The following is an 18528-nucleotide window of genomic DNA, read 5'->3' as shown; positions in this document are numbered from 1 at the left end:
TCACAAATGGGCTTCTTTTTTTTAATTTATCAAAATAGTTATAAGGCCCTTTTTTATAAGGTTTCAAAACAAAACAATAACATCCAAACATCCAACCAACCCTCTGCCACTCTACCCCAACAGTAACATAAGTTATATTACAGTAAGAAATACATCAATGCAAATTCAATAATACAAACAAGGATAAATAACATAATAATACTATAAAAATAAAAATAAATAAATAAATAAAATTAATTCTTTCGCTGCCATTGACTTCTATAGAGGTCATTTCGACGTCGAACGTTGCCCGTTGCCATTGACGTCTTTAGATGTCAACTATGTTTGACGGCTGGCAGTTTGAAGCTCTCTGCTCTGAAAACGGCTGGCAGTGAATGAGTTCATGATAATAATATCAATAATAATAATAATAATAATAATAATAAAATAAAAAATAATAATCATAATCATAAAAATATAACAAGAATAATGATTAAAATAAATGTGATAATAATAATGACAATCATAATAATAAAGAATGTAATTATCATTATTATTATAATTATTATTATCACACTTTTAGTAAAAATCATTAGAATAACACAATAAAAAAGGATAAAGTTAAATTTACATTTCAAAATGGAAGAAAATACTGATAATTATAATGTTAATAACAATCTAATATATTCTATAATAATAATAATAATAATAAAATAATAATACTAATAATTATTTTTATTAATATTTATAACGTTAGTAAAAGTAATAAAATCATTTAAAAAATATGTTTTAAATTAAATTATATTATATTAATAATATATTATAACATATTGTTATATACTGATATATATTATAATAAATATTATTATAAAAATATTTCTAACAATATAAAATTGGTCCAATCCTTTTTGTGTTCTTACCAAAAAAAAAAAAAAAAAAAATTCAATGAGGTAGAAATGTGCTTCTCACAAATTATGTGATGTACTTTCCAGAACAACAGCAATAGTAATAATAATAATAATAATAATAATAATAACAATAATAATAATAATTATTATTATTATAAATATATATATATATATATATATATATATATATATATATATATAAATTATTTATTTATTTCACTTTATTCTAAGAATTTTATTATTATTATTATGTATTCATATTTTTTATTATTATTGTTATTATTTAAATAATAACACTTATAGAAGGCAAAACAATGACGTTAAGATAATTTTTAGATCAAAATTTTTAAGGGAAAAAATACAACTGATTATGATATTCATAACAATATAATTTTTGTCCAATGTTTTTTTCTTTTTTTTTTGAAAATAAAAAAAAATATCGAGGTAGATACAAGGCTCTACTTCTGTTTTCATGGAAGCAAAAACCAGCAGCAGCTTCCCACAAAGACCAAAACCATGAGAAATCGTTATCTTGATGAGATCTGGAGTAAACAAACCGAATCTGGCTACAAACAAAACTTAGAGGGGAAAATGGAGGAGTACAAAGATGGTTAGAGCAGTCGCTGTCCTTCCTCTGTGTCTGCCAGAGCAGCAGTGAGGAATAAATGGGCCTGGAGAGAGGAAGAGGAATCTGGGCTTCTGAACAAACGTGTTAATTAGTGATGTTGGTTCTGGGCAGATAAATGTTACATGTGGACGGAGACAGACTGGTCTTTATGCTTCCCAAATTTGTACCAAGCTTCTCTAATAAGCCACTGGGCCCGGCTGAGCGTGGACTGAGCAGATATGATGGTGGTTTCAAGCTTTGCTCGGTCTCTGCAGGAGAGGAAATAAATCATTTTCCCTCTTCTGTCAAACTCTTCTCCTAATGCGCTGTGCAGTGTCTGAATGAAGGATGATGACAGACTCTGTCCACGTGCTTCACTTATTTTATTTGTACATTTCTTTGTTTACATCCTGGTTTCTATTTTAGGCTGAAATGGCTCAACCACCTGTGGAGCTGTGGGCTGAATTCCTTCGCTGTCAGTTTTTATCTGACAGAGAAAAGCCGCCGAGGAGGAGCAGACTCACTCTTTTCCTTTTTTAAACTCGTCTCAGATCGAGAAGAATTGATGAAACGTGTTATCCCATGAGTCACCGCGCCGTCTATCCAGCTCACTCTTACAGGTGCACTCATGCTGGGAGATAAAAAAAGACACAGCGCATTCCTTCGGCGGTCTGCTGCTCTGATTTCTGTAAAGTTGTCCTTTTGCATGAAGGCTACAACAGCCGAGCTAGTCAGCCTGAAAAGTAGGAATTCAAGGACTGCAGACGCAGCAGAAAAAGCATCTGAGAGTCTGATGGAAGAGCAGGTTAATTTAATAGTTACAGTGATATAACAGCAGGGAGGACTCTCACACACACTGTGTATAACAGAGCTGTTGTTTGAAAGTCTAATTAATGAAACATCAATTTACCGTAGTCCCAGAAGTCCGTCAGCTTTGCCTCTGAGTCACAGCTCTCCCCGGTTTTATTTTCCTGCACCATCTCACCCTTAATTTAATCTCTTCTTTTCAGATATGCAGTGAAGTTTCAGACCAGGGATTTCCATCTCATTTCTCCGCTCTGAAAAGGAGAAAAGGAGAGCAGAGTCACACTTTGTTATATTTCTGTCGTGTTGCAGGTTGCCGCTGTGCTCGACTTTCTTTACAGGAGTTTTTAAAAAAAGATCCAGGGCAGAGATGACTTTTTTTTTTTTTCCCAGAGTCTCAGAGTGAGACGTACAGGCTGTAAAAAGGCCACCAGGCCCCCTCGGAGCACTAAGTGTTTGTTTTCACCTTGCCAGTGATGATAAATGATGAATCAATGAAGAAGACAGAGTAAAGTGTCTCACCACAGCTGCGACACAAAACTCAGCATCAGTAAGAGGCGGGTTAGCCAGGTGGATTAAAAAAGATCCAGATCATAATAATCAGTGTTTTTAAACAGTAAATACACATTTGAAGCTCAAAGCTAAGATATTTGAAAAGTTAATTTATTTCTTGATGAATCAGAAAAGGTGAACTTAAGCCCTTTGCACACCAGATGCACATTTTTGCGCAAATATTTCAAATATTATAAAAAGAAATTTTAGCGAAATTGCAAAATTTTTCAGACTGAGGTCAGTTTTCCAAAGTTTCGCTTGCGACAATTACACATCCAACCAATCAAAACGCTCATTGTTGACGCAACGACACAAACCAAAATATTCAACACTGATTGTGTTTGTGTCCCAGCACTGAGTTCTTTTACGACAAAAAAAAAGTCAGACAAAACTACAAAGACGTAGTTTGGAGGAGAAAAGCTGCAGAGATTGAAAATGACGCCTCCAAATTTTTCGCAACTTTGTGCCGTTTATTCACGTCGTCCTTGGTGTGCAAAGGGCTTTCTTTGTCTCACAGAGTGTTGTGGAGGAAAAGGAGGGAAAGGAAATGAGAGGAGAGAAAACAAAAGGAACAGAGAGGAGAGGGAAGGTAACAAAAAGAGAGGAGAGGAAAGGTAACAAAAAGAGAGGAGAGGAAAGGAAAGGAGGGGAAACAAGAGGAGAAAAGAGGTAAGGAATGAAAAGAGAAGAGGGGAGGAGAGGATAAAAGAAAAGAGGAGAGGAGAAGAGACGAGGAGGAAACAAAAGGAAAGAAGAGGAGAGGGAAGGAAAGGAAAAAAGAGGAAGGGAAAGGAGAGTAAACAAGAGGAGAGAAAAGGAGAGGGAAGGAAAGGAGAGGAAAAAAGAAAAGGAGAGGAAACAAAAGGGGAGAAGAGGCGAGGAAAGGAAAGAGAAGGAAGGAAAGGAAAGAGAGGGTAGGAAAGGAGAGGATACAAGAGGAGAGGAGAGGAGAGGAAATGAGAGGAGAGAAGAGGAGAGGGATGGAAAGGAAAGGAGAGGATACAAGAGGAGAGGAAAGGAGAGGAGAAGAAAAGGAAAGGAAAGGAAATGAGAGGAAACAAGAGGAGAGAAGAGGAGAGGAAAGGAAAGAGAGGGGAGGAAAGGAGAGGATACAAAAGGAGAGGAGAGGAGAAGAAAGGAAAGGAAATAAGAGAAAAGAAGAGATGAAAGGTTAGGACAGGAGAGGAGAAAAAAGAAAAGGAGAGGAAACAAGAGGAGAGAAGAGGAGAGGAAAGGAAAAGAGAGGAGAGGAGAGGGAATCAGTGTGTCTAAATATCCTGAGAGATGATTAATAAACTGACTTGATATCTAATAACTTTTTTTTTATTTCTCATGTAAATTAAACCAAATTAATGATTGAATTTAACACAGATCTTCCTAAAATTGAAAAAAACAAAACAGTTTTTTTTTTTAAATGCTTGTAGTTTCAGTGCTGCAGATCCTTGGTACATTTTGCAACATGATCTGAATTTTAACACTTTTAGTCCTCATGGGCATCTTATTGTTTTCACTCACTCCAGTGGGAGCCATAGCAAATTTCCAACTCATGCCGTTGTGAACTTGTGTTTACTTTTGGCATTATCGTAAATGAGGGTGGCCCTCTCTGATATTTAAATAAAAGTTGATGATGATGATGATGAAGTTGTGTCTGGGGCGACTCCTCCCAAGCTCCAGCTCCTCAGCTCCGCCCCTGGCCTCCTGTTGGTCTGAGCCGTCTTGTTGAGGAGTAACGAAGTGGCGGCTCCTGTCTGGTTATCACTGACGGCCTCTCAGAGCGCTCGGTCTGAGCCTGCGGTGGTGAAACTGTAAATTGTCTCGGCTCTGTCTGACTGAAGCTGTTGTAACACAAACAAAGTTGATGACCACAAAGTCCCACGGTGTCAGGCTCTGCTCCGTCTCCCGTCTTCAGGCAGCGTTGACTCAGCTCAGCTCATAAAATACGTGTCAGACGTTTCTCCATTTCCCCGCCACATGAGGGAACGGCCAATTAGAACGTGTGCTTTGTTTCCCGTGGCACATCCAGTCTCCGGCCCCTCTGTTCTGCTGCGTCTCAACCTTTATCACGCACTGTCACATTCACACGCCGGGAAGGGCAGCTTGTTACGCTTCTTTCTCATGCCCTTTAATCTCCCATCAGCACCACGGAGATGGAGCACGAGGTGGCCTGCCTGGACATCACACCTCTGGGGGAGGGCGGCGGTGAGTCACAGCTCTGCGCCGTGGGACTCTGGACCGACATCTCTGCCCGCGTGCTCAAGCTGCCCTGCTTCACGGCCCTGCACAAGGAGATGCTGGGAGGAGGTGAGAGGAAGGAGGCACTGGAGGGGGCAGGGGGAGGGATCTGTACGGGAGGGAGGTTTTTCCTACAGACAAAATGATTCCTACCTGACTAATGCAAACCCTCTCAAAAAGCAGTTTCACACCCACATAAAAATCTGAGCATATGAAAGCAAAAACGTGTCTCTGCTGCTGCTTTTTGCCACTTCACCAGCCACAGTCTGGATACAGGGCAGGAGTGGACACACGGTTAAATCCCTACTTGACCTTCATAAATTACACAATGTCTGAAAGCATGGCAGTGTTTCAACAGGAATATACTTTGAAACATATGAAGAAAACTGGATGCGACAGTAAAAAAATGTCTTTTTTTTCAGTAAAAAATGTCTTTTTAGACTCAATCTGAGCCACACAAAATTTCTTGTCCCGTTGGCAGTTTTTTTTTACTTGTTACAAGCCAGTCAGACTTCATTTCGTCTTTGAATAACTTGAAAAAAGACATTTTTCTGGGCTGGTCAGGTGAATGTGGCTCATGTTGAGTATAATAAGACTATTTTACTCAAAGGGGCTGTGAGGAGTTTCTAAGTGATCTTAAAAAGTTTCCCTTCCAGATAAATCCCGGATTGTAATCCACACTGTAGAATAAGATCATCAGCACTAATGTAGGTTATTTTGAAATGCTACTTTTTAGCTTGCTGATTGGTTCAAGCAAGACTAGATCTGTGTTTTGTCTCTGCTGAAAATGATTTCTGTGATTAATTTTGTAGTGATGGTGGACACTGGAGCCTAACTGTCAGACAGAAAAAGGACAGAAGATCAGAAGAAAGAGAAACAGGAGAGGGATAGAGCACAAGCTAATGGCTGAAACAGAAGCTCAAGGCTAATACATGAACTAAAGGTTATATAAGGAGCTAAAGGCTGTAACATGAGCTAAACAGAAAAACATGAGCCAAAGGCTTAGATACAAGCTAAAAACATTTGCTAAAGGTCAAAATACTAGCTAAGGGCTCAGACACGAGGTAAAGGTTAAAAGAGCTAAAGGCCAAAACATGAACTAAATACCAAGACACAGGCTAAAAGCAAGGCAAATTTATTTGTAAAGTACAATTCATACACAAGGCAATTCAAAGTGCTTTACAGCTAAAATAAAAAAAATAAAAGATAACACAGAAGCCTAAGGCTAAAACACGATCTAAGTGCTAAAATATGAGCTAAAGCTAAAACACAAGCCAAAGGTTAAAACACGTGCTAAAGAGTAAAACATGAGCCAAAGGCTAATAATAAGGTAAAAATATGAGCTAATAGTCAAAATACAAGCTAAAGGCTCAAAAAACAAGGTATGGGGTTGAAAGAGCTTAAGGCTGAAACATAAACTAAAGGCCAAAACAAGAGCTAAATACCAAGACACAGGCTAAAAACTAACACAGGAGCCTAAGGTTAAAACACAAGCTGTATGCTAAAACATGGTCTAAAGGCAAAAAAAATGGCCTTAATCCTAAAACATGGCCTAATTGCTATAGCATGAGCTAAAGGTTAAAACACAAGCTTGAGGTTAAAACATGAGCTAAAGATCAAAATACAAGCTAAAGTCTCAAACACGAGGTTAAGGTTAAAACAGCAAAAGGCTGAAACATGAACCAAAGGCTAAAACAACTGCTAAATTCCAAGATAGAGCTACGGGTTAAAACACTGTCAAAAGGCTAAAACATAAGCTTAAGGTTAAAACATGAGCTAAAGGTTTAAACACTAGCCAAAGGCCAAAACAAGCTAAAAACATGACATAAAGCTCAAAAGACTAGCCAAAGGCTCAAACACGAGGTAAAGGTCAAAAGAGCTAAAGGTAAGAACATGAACTTAAGGCCAAAATAAGAGCTAAATACCAAGACACAGGATAAAGGCTAACACAGAGGCTTAAGGCTAAAACACAAGCTAAACGTTAAAAAATGAGCTTAAGGTTTTAACAGAAGCCAAAGGCTAAGATCATGAGCTAAAGGTCGAAATACAAGCTAAAGGGTCAAACACAAGGTTAAGGTTGAAGGAGCTTAAGGCCGAAACAAGAGCTCAACACCAAGACACAAGCTTTGGGCTAAAACTCAAGCTACAGGCTAAAACACAAGCCAAGGGTTAAAAAAATGAGCTAAAGTTTAAAACATGGGCAAAAGGCTAAGACATGAGCTAAAGGCTCAGACATCAGTTTAAGGCTCAAACCCAGGTTAATGTGTTTGTGCTAATGTAGCCTCCAACCCACAGTCAGCAGTTATTCTGCAGTGGTCTGTTCAAACTTGAGAGTCTATCAATAAAATGAAGAGCCAGGTTACGTTAGCTCTGCTTGGTGAGGTTGGAGTTGGTAGATGAGCTCTGGTAGGACAGAACCAGGATTCACTAACGTTACATGTTACAGACACGTCTCAGAGCACCGGGCTGTGAGGAGAGAGAAATGTAACAGCTGCTAAACTACGCTACAAACTGACAGCGTTAGCTTGTTGTAATGTGTCACGAGGCCATTTTTTATTATTCCCCTTATTTTTGCATTTTTATGTAATTATTTGTTATGTGAGCTTTAGCAAACTTCAGCTTCTCTTGAAACATCCTAAAGTGTGAAATCAGCACAACTGGAGCTTCAGTTTTACGATGATGTCACCTCTCCTTAGACGGCTTACAGTGGAGGAAAAAATGCAAATATTAAAAAACAGCTCAGAAACTGGAAGCAGATACTGGTTTAATTCTTTGCTGCTGAAGATTTTTCTTAAAAATGAGAAATCTTTTCTGTCCGTGCTGCGATAAAAGGATGAAAATCACCAACAGAGATCTGCAGAAACGAAGGATGATCAACCTTTGGCTCCTCTGCGTGTCATTAAATTAACACGGGAATCAGAAAGTTTCAGTCAGACGAAATCTGCAGATAATGTCTTGTTAAACTATGAAAGCAAATTACCTTCTCCATGCATTTAAATCAACCAATTTGGCTGATGATGGTTGGATTTCTCTTCAGCGCTGAGCAGTGCAGGGTGTGGAGTGGAGCAGTCTGATGTAACGTCTCAGGATAGGCTCTGTTTTAACGTGTAGCAGCAGAAAATGATGGTATCTGCTCTTCCTTATAGAGATGTACGTTTCACCGCTCATTAAGTGCCTCATTTTTACTGCGCTCTACATGACTACTTGAACATTACGCGTGCTCTCAACCTGAATGCATTAAGCGCTCCATTTAGACCCTCAGAAGCATTTAAACTGTGACTGTTAAATATGCAGCAGAGGACTCCACCACTTTTGGTTAAACTTATCAAAAAGTCAGCAGTCACAGGAGAATACATTTCAGAACACGGCGAACCGACACAGACGCCGTCCAATTAGACGGCTGCATCCACGAGGAAGATTCCCACACTCGTACCCACTCTGTCACACAGCGTTATCCCAGCGTGTTGGACTGACAGCTGCTCAGGCTGTGCAGACTGCTCCCTCCTGCTCGCTGCTTTAACGAGGACAGTGCACCCAGCTCTAAACAGGAAGCTGAATTAAAGCTCACGTTGACCTAATTGTTGCTATTTTTAGCTCTCTCATCAGGACACTCTTTCTTTTTCCTTATCTGCATGAGTTTAAAGCTTAAACAAACGATATTTTGGGGAAGGTCAGCTTGGAAACGGTCTTAATGGTTGTGTTTTTAATACCTCGGCTCACTTTCTTGAAATAACTGATGGAGGTTGCCATGGAAACATGCAACCTTTGGAGAAGCCTCATTTGGAAACGCGGCTGCTTTGTAGAGTGGGCCAGAAAGCATTTAATCAGCAGCAGTGTTGTTTTGATGTAATTGGCCCGCAGTTAGAGAAACCAAGGTTTGGGAAACGGAGAAGACTGAAGACTTGCTTTTTATCCCGCAGCATTTAAATGTTTTTTCCAAAAGTTAGCAGCCGGCCCAGCCAATAACCCCATTGATTTTTCTGACAGAGACATTTCTGCAGACATTTTTCACTTTGCTGTTTATCCACCAAGCCGTGACTCCAGAGTACAGGAGGGATAAATCATCTGACTGTGTGTTTCCTCAGAGATCATCCCCCGCTCCATCCTAATGACCACCTTTGAAGGCAGCTACTACCTGCTGTGTGCGCTGGGAGACGGAGCGCTCTTCTACTTCGGCCTGGACCTGCAGACTGGTAAGTTCTCCACGCCACCTCCACGCCGTTGCTTACCAGGGTTCCTGCGGATCCTTGAAAAGTCTTAAAAGGCATTGAATTCATAATTCTAAAAATAAGGCCTTAATTGGCATTAAAATGTCTTAAATCCAATTTTCAAAAGTCTTAAAAATTTAACCACATTAATAAGATTTATGTTAGATTGAACTAAAAAAAAATATTTAGCAAAATGTATCTGTTTTTCAAAAAGAATTAACTGATCATGGCAACATCGTGCAATCACAAAAGCAGAACTAACAAATCAGTGATGTGGCTACACCAGGATCTTTCAGAGCAGACGCATGTCTTGGTTTTAACTACAGTGCCTGGAGAGGGAAAAAAAGGTGAAAAATTGGCCAAAAAAAATAAAAAAAATCCAAAAGTGGCTTAGGAAAATTGATCATGGCAGCAAACTTGGAAATTAAATTTGAAAGTAAATGTCAGAAAACATGTAAAAATCCCAAAAATGTTTCTGACAGTGGTCAAAAAAAAAAAAAAATGGGGGCAAAATAGGAATAAAGTTATAAAAACGGGCTCAAAAAGATAAAAAATGGTCCAAAAGTGGGACAAAGTGTATGAATAAAGGTCAAAAAAGGGATAAAAATTGCAAAAACTGGGCAAAAATGGTAGGAAAGTGGAAAAGGGATAATAAATAGGTGCAAAATAGGTATGAAATTGCAAAAAAAAAAAAAAGGGAAAAATTTGCAAAAAAAAATCCAAAAGTAGCTTAGGAAAATAGTTTTGGCAGCAACATTGGGAATTAGATTTGATATTAAATTTCAAAAAAACATATAAAAATTACAAAAATGTTTCTGATAGTGGCCAAAAAATGATGAATGGGCCAAAATAGACATAAAGCTGTAAAAATGGGGTTAAAAAGAAGACAAAAAGTGATGTTTTATTTAAAATAAACATTGGGTTAAAATGGCCTCTCACCCAGGTTAATCACGTGGTGTTTTTATTTTGTTTTTTTTGTTTGTTTCAATTGTGGTTCGTTGTCAACTTGGTCTTAAATTTGATTTCAAACGGCCTCAAAAAAGTCTTGAATCGTCTTAAATTTAACTTGGCTTGAGCTGTAGGAACCCTGCTTACAACAGAGCTTTTCCAACTTCTCAGACTGTTGAGGTTCTCCAGGCGAAGCCACGGGCAGCCGTCTGAGAACATTTTCACTTTGAGAGCAGTATTTCACGGAGAATTATATAACCGCCGGCTCTATATTTGGATGTAATAGTGGAGAAACTCAGCAGTCTGAAGAAACCACAGAGTCTGTTTGCTGTTTGACTACAGAGAGGGATTTCACTGATGCAATCAGACCTTGTGATTTCAGAGACAGAATACCTGAGTGCTGTCAAAACTGCCAGGGAAAAAAAAATCCCTGACCAAAATATACAATTTAATTCAAGCGCATTGTTGTAGCTTTCATGTTGCTCTTTCAACAAAGAGGCGAAACGTTTCTGTTTGGGAAGCTGCCAATTCACCCAGCCGCCATTGAAGTATCTGCTTTTTCATCTCCTCTTTTCCTTTGGACGGTTTTGAAATTGGTTTTGCAAACACACGGGAATGAATGACTTTAAAGAGGCTGAAGATTCGCTTTAACTGTTGAAACATCAAAATAAAGCTGTCAGTCAAACAGGAGCCAATCAATCCTCAAAGAGCTGTTTGCTGTTTTGTCCGTTCAGGAGCTTCACAAACAAGCTGCAAACACCAACGAATACAATCAACTCCAAAGTTCATGTGGGGCTCTAAATCGCTTTTAACAAGCACAAAAATCTGCCAAGGAAGCAATAAGCATCTGCTAGAAAATTTGCTTTAAACTAGAATAATGTCTCAATACAAGAAACTTTTCCCTGGTGCACCTTGTGTTTAGCAGCTTCTCTATCTCTGCTCACGTGTTATAGCTTTTTTTCGTCGGCACTGAGCAGAAAGTCTCCACCAGGTTGTGAGACAGCTGTCTGCAGCAGGAGCAGTGAGCATGAAGCAGAGCAGGAAGTTGCAGCAGCATAGATCAACAATGAGCTGAGTTTCACTTGAAGCTCAAGTTTTAAAACTTGGAGAGAGCTGCAGAAGCTGTGGATCGTTTTCTGTTGGAGGGTTGTTTCAAAGCGCGAGTGAAATCGTAGAAACAGGCTGATATAACTTCAACTTTAAGCATAGATCTGAGTTTTTTCAACACTTGTCGATCAGGGCTGAGCTATTTTATCGATTCTGTAATAAAAACTGATATTTTCTTTCTGCAGAAAGTGTTGATTTTTCAGCAGCAAGTATCAGCTCATTCAGTCTCCTTCAGGTCCCCCTCGTTCCTCACCCTAGTCGCTGGTGTCGCTGCAGACCGTCTTTACACCAACTAAGTCAGAGCCAAGAGGTTTAAGAAAATGGCACCGTCACCGTGTGGGAACACTGGTTTTAAAACGAAGAAGGAAAGCGTTGATTTAGATAAAGATTAACGGTTTGCAAGCTGTGCCACAGAATGTGAAATACTCAACAACCTATGAGCACACCTAAAATGTCACCAACCAGACAAGGTAACGCTGACTGAAGAGCTGAAGAAGCTGAAGCGTGACCCAATATGAACCCTGCTGGACGGCGATGGCGGTTGTTTCCACAAGTTCCCATCTACCTCAGGAAGGAATTGAATTTTTGACCGTTTTCCAGAAGTCAAGAGGGGTATGGCATGGTATGTTACCGTACTGTACTGTACCATACCGTACCGTATCGTATTGTACCATACCATACAATATCGTACTGAGCCGTATCGAACCGTGCCATATTGTACGGTACCGTACTGCATTAAATCATATTGTACCTAAACGTAACGCATCGTACCGTACCGTATTGTACATTACCATATCATACTGTACCGTACCATATTGTGTTGTACTGTATTGTACCGTACCATATCGTACTGTATCCTATCGTACTGTATTGTACCATACCTTATCCTATTGTATCGTACCGTATCATTTCGTACTGTCCCATGCCATATTGTATTGTACCGTACTGTACCGTACCATATTGTGTTGTACCGTACTGTACCATACCGCACGGTATCGTATCGTATCGTATCGTAGCGTATCGTAGCGTATCGTAGCGTATCGTAGCGTAGCGTACCGTACCGTACCGTACCATACCATACCTTATCCTATTGTATTGTACCGTATTGTTTCGTACTGTACTGTACCATAATTGTATGGTACCGTACTGTACCGTACCATATTGTATTGTACCGTACCATATTGTATTGTGCCGTACCGTATTGTATTGTGCCGTACCGTATCGTACTGTACCGTATTATACCGTATTATACCGTATTATACCGTATTATACCGTACTGTATCGTACCGTATCTTACCCTACAGTATCGTATCGTATCACAAAATTAGAGTAACGCTGCAGCCCTATTGTTGGTAGCCTGAAGCTCATCAATGCCCTTTCTTACCTGTCAGGTATTTTCACTCTTTGCTGTGTTTGTAATGAGGAGCCCGTTTTGCAAAGGCTAACTTCTTCACGTCACATCACCTGCTCACGACACTGAACCCAGCTGGATCCAGAGCTACAGAAACTTTCTAAAGTTTTCATGGACCGTACAGTACTTCCTGTGAAGACAAATTGATTTTGACATTAAAGTGCTCGGGGAGACTTCTTTTAATTGCTGCCTTATTGAACGCCTGTCTCTTCCAACTAAAGCTGACTGTGGGGTCTCTCTTTTGACTTTTAAATCAATGCATAAAACAGAAAACAGCTCTGTCAAGTTTTATGAGGCTTTATGTTCCACTCCAAGTAATCTGAATTAAAAACGATTATGTAGCATCTCTTTTATATTAATATAACGACCACAGATTAGTCTCTTTGAGTTCCTTTTGCTTTACTCAGTAGAAACCAGGGGTCTCATTAATTAATGTCGCATATACACACACACACACACATACACACACACACAGTGCGCCGCTGTTTGCAGACAGTTTTTGGGCGTTTAAGGTAAGCTGTGAGAAATGGACAGTTTGTGCTCTCTGACCTCCACTTCATTTATTTTCTTCTCCTCACTTTCTGTCGTTGATGTGATTCACCTGAAGAGCCTCTGGTCTACAGGATCTTTAGTGTTCACGTTCATTCATATAGGTCCGTCTGTAGATGACTGTTAGCGTGTAGAGACAGGAGACCGGGCTGAACCACGTGCACGTTATCAGGTCTATTATGATTCATGAAGGAACAATCAGTCAGAATTATTTATGGCACATGCTATTTCTGGGTTTTTAGCATAAGAGTGAGTCTATAATCAGGGGTACATTTCAAGTCCATGGGGTAAATATTAATTTCAAGCAATGGCCAATTTTACAGTGGGTCATTTGGCTGATATTTAACTTCTATTTAGCAAAAAATGCAAATCAAGCGTTGGAATTTGCAGTTTTTGGCTGTCTGATTTCTCAAATTAACACTGGACTACATGTTTGTGTTTATTATTTTCAGCATTATTTCAATATGGTGATAAAAATATGAAGCAAAAAACACACAGATTTTTTCACTTTTTGTAAACCTGAAATGTTTCCTTGATTATAGAATCACTCATAAACATAAACAGACTTTTTGTATAAATTCAATCCACTGGTTTATGAATAAGACCTCAAACAGTCAAGAGTCTAGAAAGTTCCTTTTCTGCCTCACCTCACACAGTAAATACTAAAAACCCAACCTGCAGACCCTGATCAGACGGCTGTATGTTGTTGTTGCGTACAGAAGGACAGTAATATGATCAGGTGATTTTAGTTCCTTGTAAACCTGGTCCTGGAAATAATGAAGGATTTACTACAGGATGTCAGTGTGCATATAAATACACTCATTAATTTTGAGTTAGTTTGATCGTTCTGAGTCATTAAATGTGTTCAGTGGTCAAACAGGACAAAACATGAAGCCGTGACCAATCAAAGTATACAGTTGTTTTTTAATCTTAAAGAGGGGATATCGTGCTTCTGTATTTTTAAAGAGGGAGTATTTTGTCATTTTGTATTTTTAATCTTAAAGAGGGGCTATTGTGCTTTTGTATTTTTAATTTTAAAGAGGGGCTATTGTGCTTTTGTATTTTAAAGAGGGGATATTGTGCTTTTGTATTTTTTAAGAGGGGGTATTTTGTCATTTTGTATTTTTAATCTTAAAGAGGGGGTATTCTGCTTTTGTATTTTTAAAGAGGGGGTAATGTGCTTTTGTATTTTTAAAGAAAGGCTATTGTGCTTTTGTATTTTAAAGAGGGGGTATTGTGCTTTTGGATTTTTAAAGAGGGGGTATTGTGCTTTTGGATTTTTAAAGAAAGGCTATTGTGCTTTTGTATTTTAAAGAGGGGGTATTGTGCTTTTGGATTTTTAAAGAGGGGGTATTGTGCTTTTGGATTTTTAAAGAGAGGCTATTGTGCTTTTGGATTTTCAAAGAGGGGGTATTGTACTTTTGGATTTTTAAAGAGGGGATATTTTCACATAATTTAAAGCCATAAATAAATTCCTACTTTTCTCATACTGGTGTTTTAGTAAACCTTTATTTCAGCCCTTGTCTCTTTAAGGCTCCCCCTTTGCTCTGATTGGCCAGCCCTCTGGAATCTTGTCAAGGGCAGAGCCAGACCTTGGTGTTTGAGGCCTGCCCCTCTGTCCTATCATGAAACAATATAGAGATCCTCATGCGCAGATCATAGTCACACCAAGTTTCATGAAGACCTTGTGCAGTTTTTTAAAATAGACCATTTTGATCAGTTTTGAGATGGATTTTCTTCATCATATGAAGCAGTTTGAAAATCTGTACACGTCCAGCTGTGTTACTCCGAATCCATGTTTTCAGCGTGGAAAAGCATAAACCCCCTCTTTAATAATGAAGTCATGCACTCCTTTCATCCTTGCACCTCCTTCCTCCCTCAGGCGCCCTCAGCGAGCGTAAGAAAGTCACCCTCGGCACCCAGCCCACTGTGCTGAGGACCTTCAGGTCACTCTCCACCTCCAACGTCTTCGCCTGCTCCGACCGACCCACCGTCATCTACTCCTCCAACCACAAGCTGGTCTTCTCCAACGTCAACCTCAAGGAGGTCAACTACATGTGCCCTCTCAACTCTGAGGGCTATCCCGACAGGTAGGCGGCGCCGCTCTGACTGCACCTGTGCTTCACTGATCTGCAGCTTCACAGGAAACTTTCTCCTGTTGTTTCCTCCTCGGGCTTTGAAGCCATCAGATACACGAGCCTGACTTCTCTTTGATTTTATCACCGAGCTGACTGTCAGCTCATGCAGAAATGCATCCAATCATCGTTTCCTTTGATATGTAGAAAGAGCTGAATGACTCTTCTTTCTCTGTTTCTACGTTTCATGCTCTTCACAGCTTGGCTCTGGCCAACAACAGCACGCTGACCATCGGCACCATCGATGAGATCCAGAAACTGCACATTCGCACTGTTCCTCTCTACGAGTCTCCCAGGTCAGTGTCTGAGAAATTAAAGTCGACCTGTAAATGAACATTTCACATCCATCGTCTGTGCAAACAGGCGGCGTGCTCTTCATGTTTGCAGGGAGTTAGCCCGTCTGCTCTGATTTCAGCTTCTTCCTCTCGTTGGTTTAGACCGACTGCTGCTCAGTCATTTCCCTTTCTGAGGGGCCGTTCACTCCACAGGATGAAACGCAAAAGTGTTGTTGTATTTCAGCCTCTTGTTTACTCAGAAACAGCGTTTTAGCCAACCTCATACGCAAACTTTTTTTTTATTATATCTTATGAAAGCAGGTAATCAGTTTACAGTATAACTGAAATGTAGTCAACATTTTTTTTACCCAGAAACATTTACAAACAGAACAACCATATAGCTTTATTTAAAGCCTGTTGCACACCAGACGCATATTTTTCACATGAATGTTTTGCACATATTTTTTTTTCAAAACTACTGTTTTCATTGCAAGCTTTCACACCAGAATTGTTGTTTCCTTAAGTGAAATTGCTGATTTATTTTTTTTCCAAGGTTTTGTTTGCGACGAGCACACATCTGACCAATCAAATTGCTCGTCAAACATCACATACCAAATTATTAAACATGGCGGACAGCTTGATTGACAAACACTTGACGACAAAAGACATAAAAACTACAAAGACAACAATTATAAAGACAATGTTTGGAGAAGAGCTGCAGAGAATGTGACGCCTCCAGATTTTTCGTAATTTTTTGTTGTTTATTCACGTCGTCGTTGGTGTGCAAGGGCATTTTTATAAACAAGCTTCCCAAATCAACAAACAGACCTCTAAGTTTAAAAAAAAAAAAACATCAAGTGCAAGAGTGGAAAGCTCAAAAAATTAAAATAAAATACCCTGCAAAGAAGAGAGAATTATACACACAGCTTAATCTAAGATACTGAAAGAAGCATCAGCGGCTGCTCGTATCGAAGCCACCACATCAAGAGATGAAGAAACTGTGTTTGGAGAGAGGTTTGGACAATAAAAAGAATTTTGTAACAATTCAAGCACAAAAAACACAAACTTTTGAAAATGGCCTCCAGAGTGGATTTTTTTTCTGAAACCCTGCTGACACCATTAGTGTGTAAACAGTTACTCAGTGTTTTCAATAGAAACGCTGACGTCACGCACGGCTTTGAGCATCAACCGGTCCAACAGTCTAAAAGTCTCATTGTCAGGATGGTGGTGATCTACTGTGTTGAGCTTGTTCTGCTCAATCTGCTGAATCTGTGACTGTCTTTAACTAAATGAGCATCTGTTGCTCCACTTCTGCTCTTAGCATTCACCAAAACACCAGATGATCGACTATGGATGGGAGCCTTTCAGCCTTGAAACGATACAGTACCAATGCCTGGTACCTGACAAAAGGTACCGGTACTCAACGGTACTAATTTTCGGTCCTTTTTTGTGTTTATGTAATAAAAAAATATCAATATGTTTGAAAAAATATATATATATTTTTTAAATTTATTTTTATTTATTCTTCAATCTATAACCTTCCAATGCTGTGTTCATGTCCAGCATGGAAAATATCTTACTCTTCTACGCCCTCACAGTCACAGTGATGCATTTAGGTACCCTAACATGGTTCTTTTTGGTTCTACGTGAATCGGTACCTGGTACTTTCGACAGAATTCGGTTGGTACCTATAAAAGTACCTGATTTAGTGCCCATCCCTATGATCCCAACTCTTCTTCAGTGGAGATCTACCAAAAGCTGCTTCTAGACAAGACAGTTATAGCGCCAACTACAGGCTCGGCATGCTCACTACAGTGTTTTCAGTAGGGGTGGGAGAAAAAATAGTTAAAAAAATTTTTTTTTGTTGCAGTTTTTTGTCTTTGTTTATATTTTATTTATATCTGTTGCATTTTTTGGGAAAATATGGCTCTGAGATAGTCAGTAGACATCATCATTCAATGTTTTTTATTTGGTGTGGTGTTGGTAAAGAAGAATAAAAATCGCAAAAATCTGGAATATCAAAGAATCGCTATGTAAATCAAATTGGCATCCAAAAAATCTTAAAAGAATCAAATTTAGGAAAAAAGTAAATCATCCCAGCCCTAGTTTTCAGTCCCTCAGCGTTTCCGTTTATCTGCGTTGTTGCGCTCTGGGGTGAAAAGTCGTTGTGTTAACGTGGCCCAACATTAACAGGACAAAAACAGAAGCTAACTCTTGTTTTCATGTTCTGTGTTTACCATCTTCCCTCTCTCCTCCTGTTTCCTCCTGGCCAGGCGGATCTGCTACCAGGAGGTTTCTCAGTGTTTCGGGGTCCTGTCCAGCCGGGTGGAGATTCAGGACGCGAGCGGCACCACGTCCGCCGTGCGCCCCAGCGCGAGCACCCAGGTACTGAAGCCCCGTGTTGTGGTTTGATAATAAACACCCAAAGGCTTGTTTGTTGTGCTCTCTTATCTAACCAGGCGTTCTGACTAAGAGCATTATTTATAACCTTAACAGGGAGCTCGTCAGGACAACACACGTCCCGTCCTGTTAGTCACTTAGCATGTGTGCTGGAAGCTGCCTTTGCTTCATTTACCTTTGTCTGCGCTGTTCAGATGTTATGGATAATTGTGGCTCTTACTGGCAGAAAATTAGCTCCACAAAAATGTAGTTTGTACTAGAAATGCAATTATATCAATTTATCCCCTCCTCTGTGTCCCAGCTCTGTCTCAGCAACGGTTACAGAGTTAAAAAAAGGAAAGACTGAAGACAGAGCTTCATTCTTTGAGACGTCACATCCACTCAGGCTAAATTTAGCTCCTGGGAGAGTTTAA

The 18528-nt window shown here is 39.4% G+C and overlaps 1 protein-coding gene across 1 annotated transcript in view; it reads left to right on the top strand.

The window, feature by feature from the left end:
* The window catches only part of ddb1 (damage-specific DNA binding protein 1), a 94886-nt gene that overhangs the window by 36190 nt on the left and 40168 nt on the right, over positions 1–18528 (top strand). The window contains exons 14-18 of the mRNA XM_074667033.1: positions 4988–5151; positions 9168–9275; positions 15188–15395; positions 15641–15736; positions 17989–18100. Coding sequence (XP_074523134.1) covers positions 4988–5151; positions 9168–9275; positions 15188–15395; positions 15641–15736; positions 17989–18100 — 688 coding nt within the window. The remainder of the gene's footprint in view (positions 1–4987; positions 5152–9167; positions 9276–15187; positions 15396–15640; positions 15737–17988; positions 18101–18528) is intronic.

This window comes from Halichoeres trimaculatus, unplaced genomic scaffold (assembly GCF_033239565.1).
Source record: "Halichoeres trimaculatus isolate MK-OKI-2021-1 unplaced genomic scaffold, fHalTri1.1 fHalTri1_scaffold_3, whole genome shotgun sequence".
NCBI classification, from domain to species: Eukaryota; Metazoa; Chordata; class Actinopteri; order Labriformes; family Labridae; genus Halichoeres; species Halichoeres trimaculatus.
This window is presented reverse-complemented; position numbering and strand designations above follow the sequence as displayed.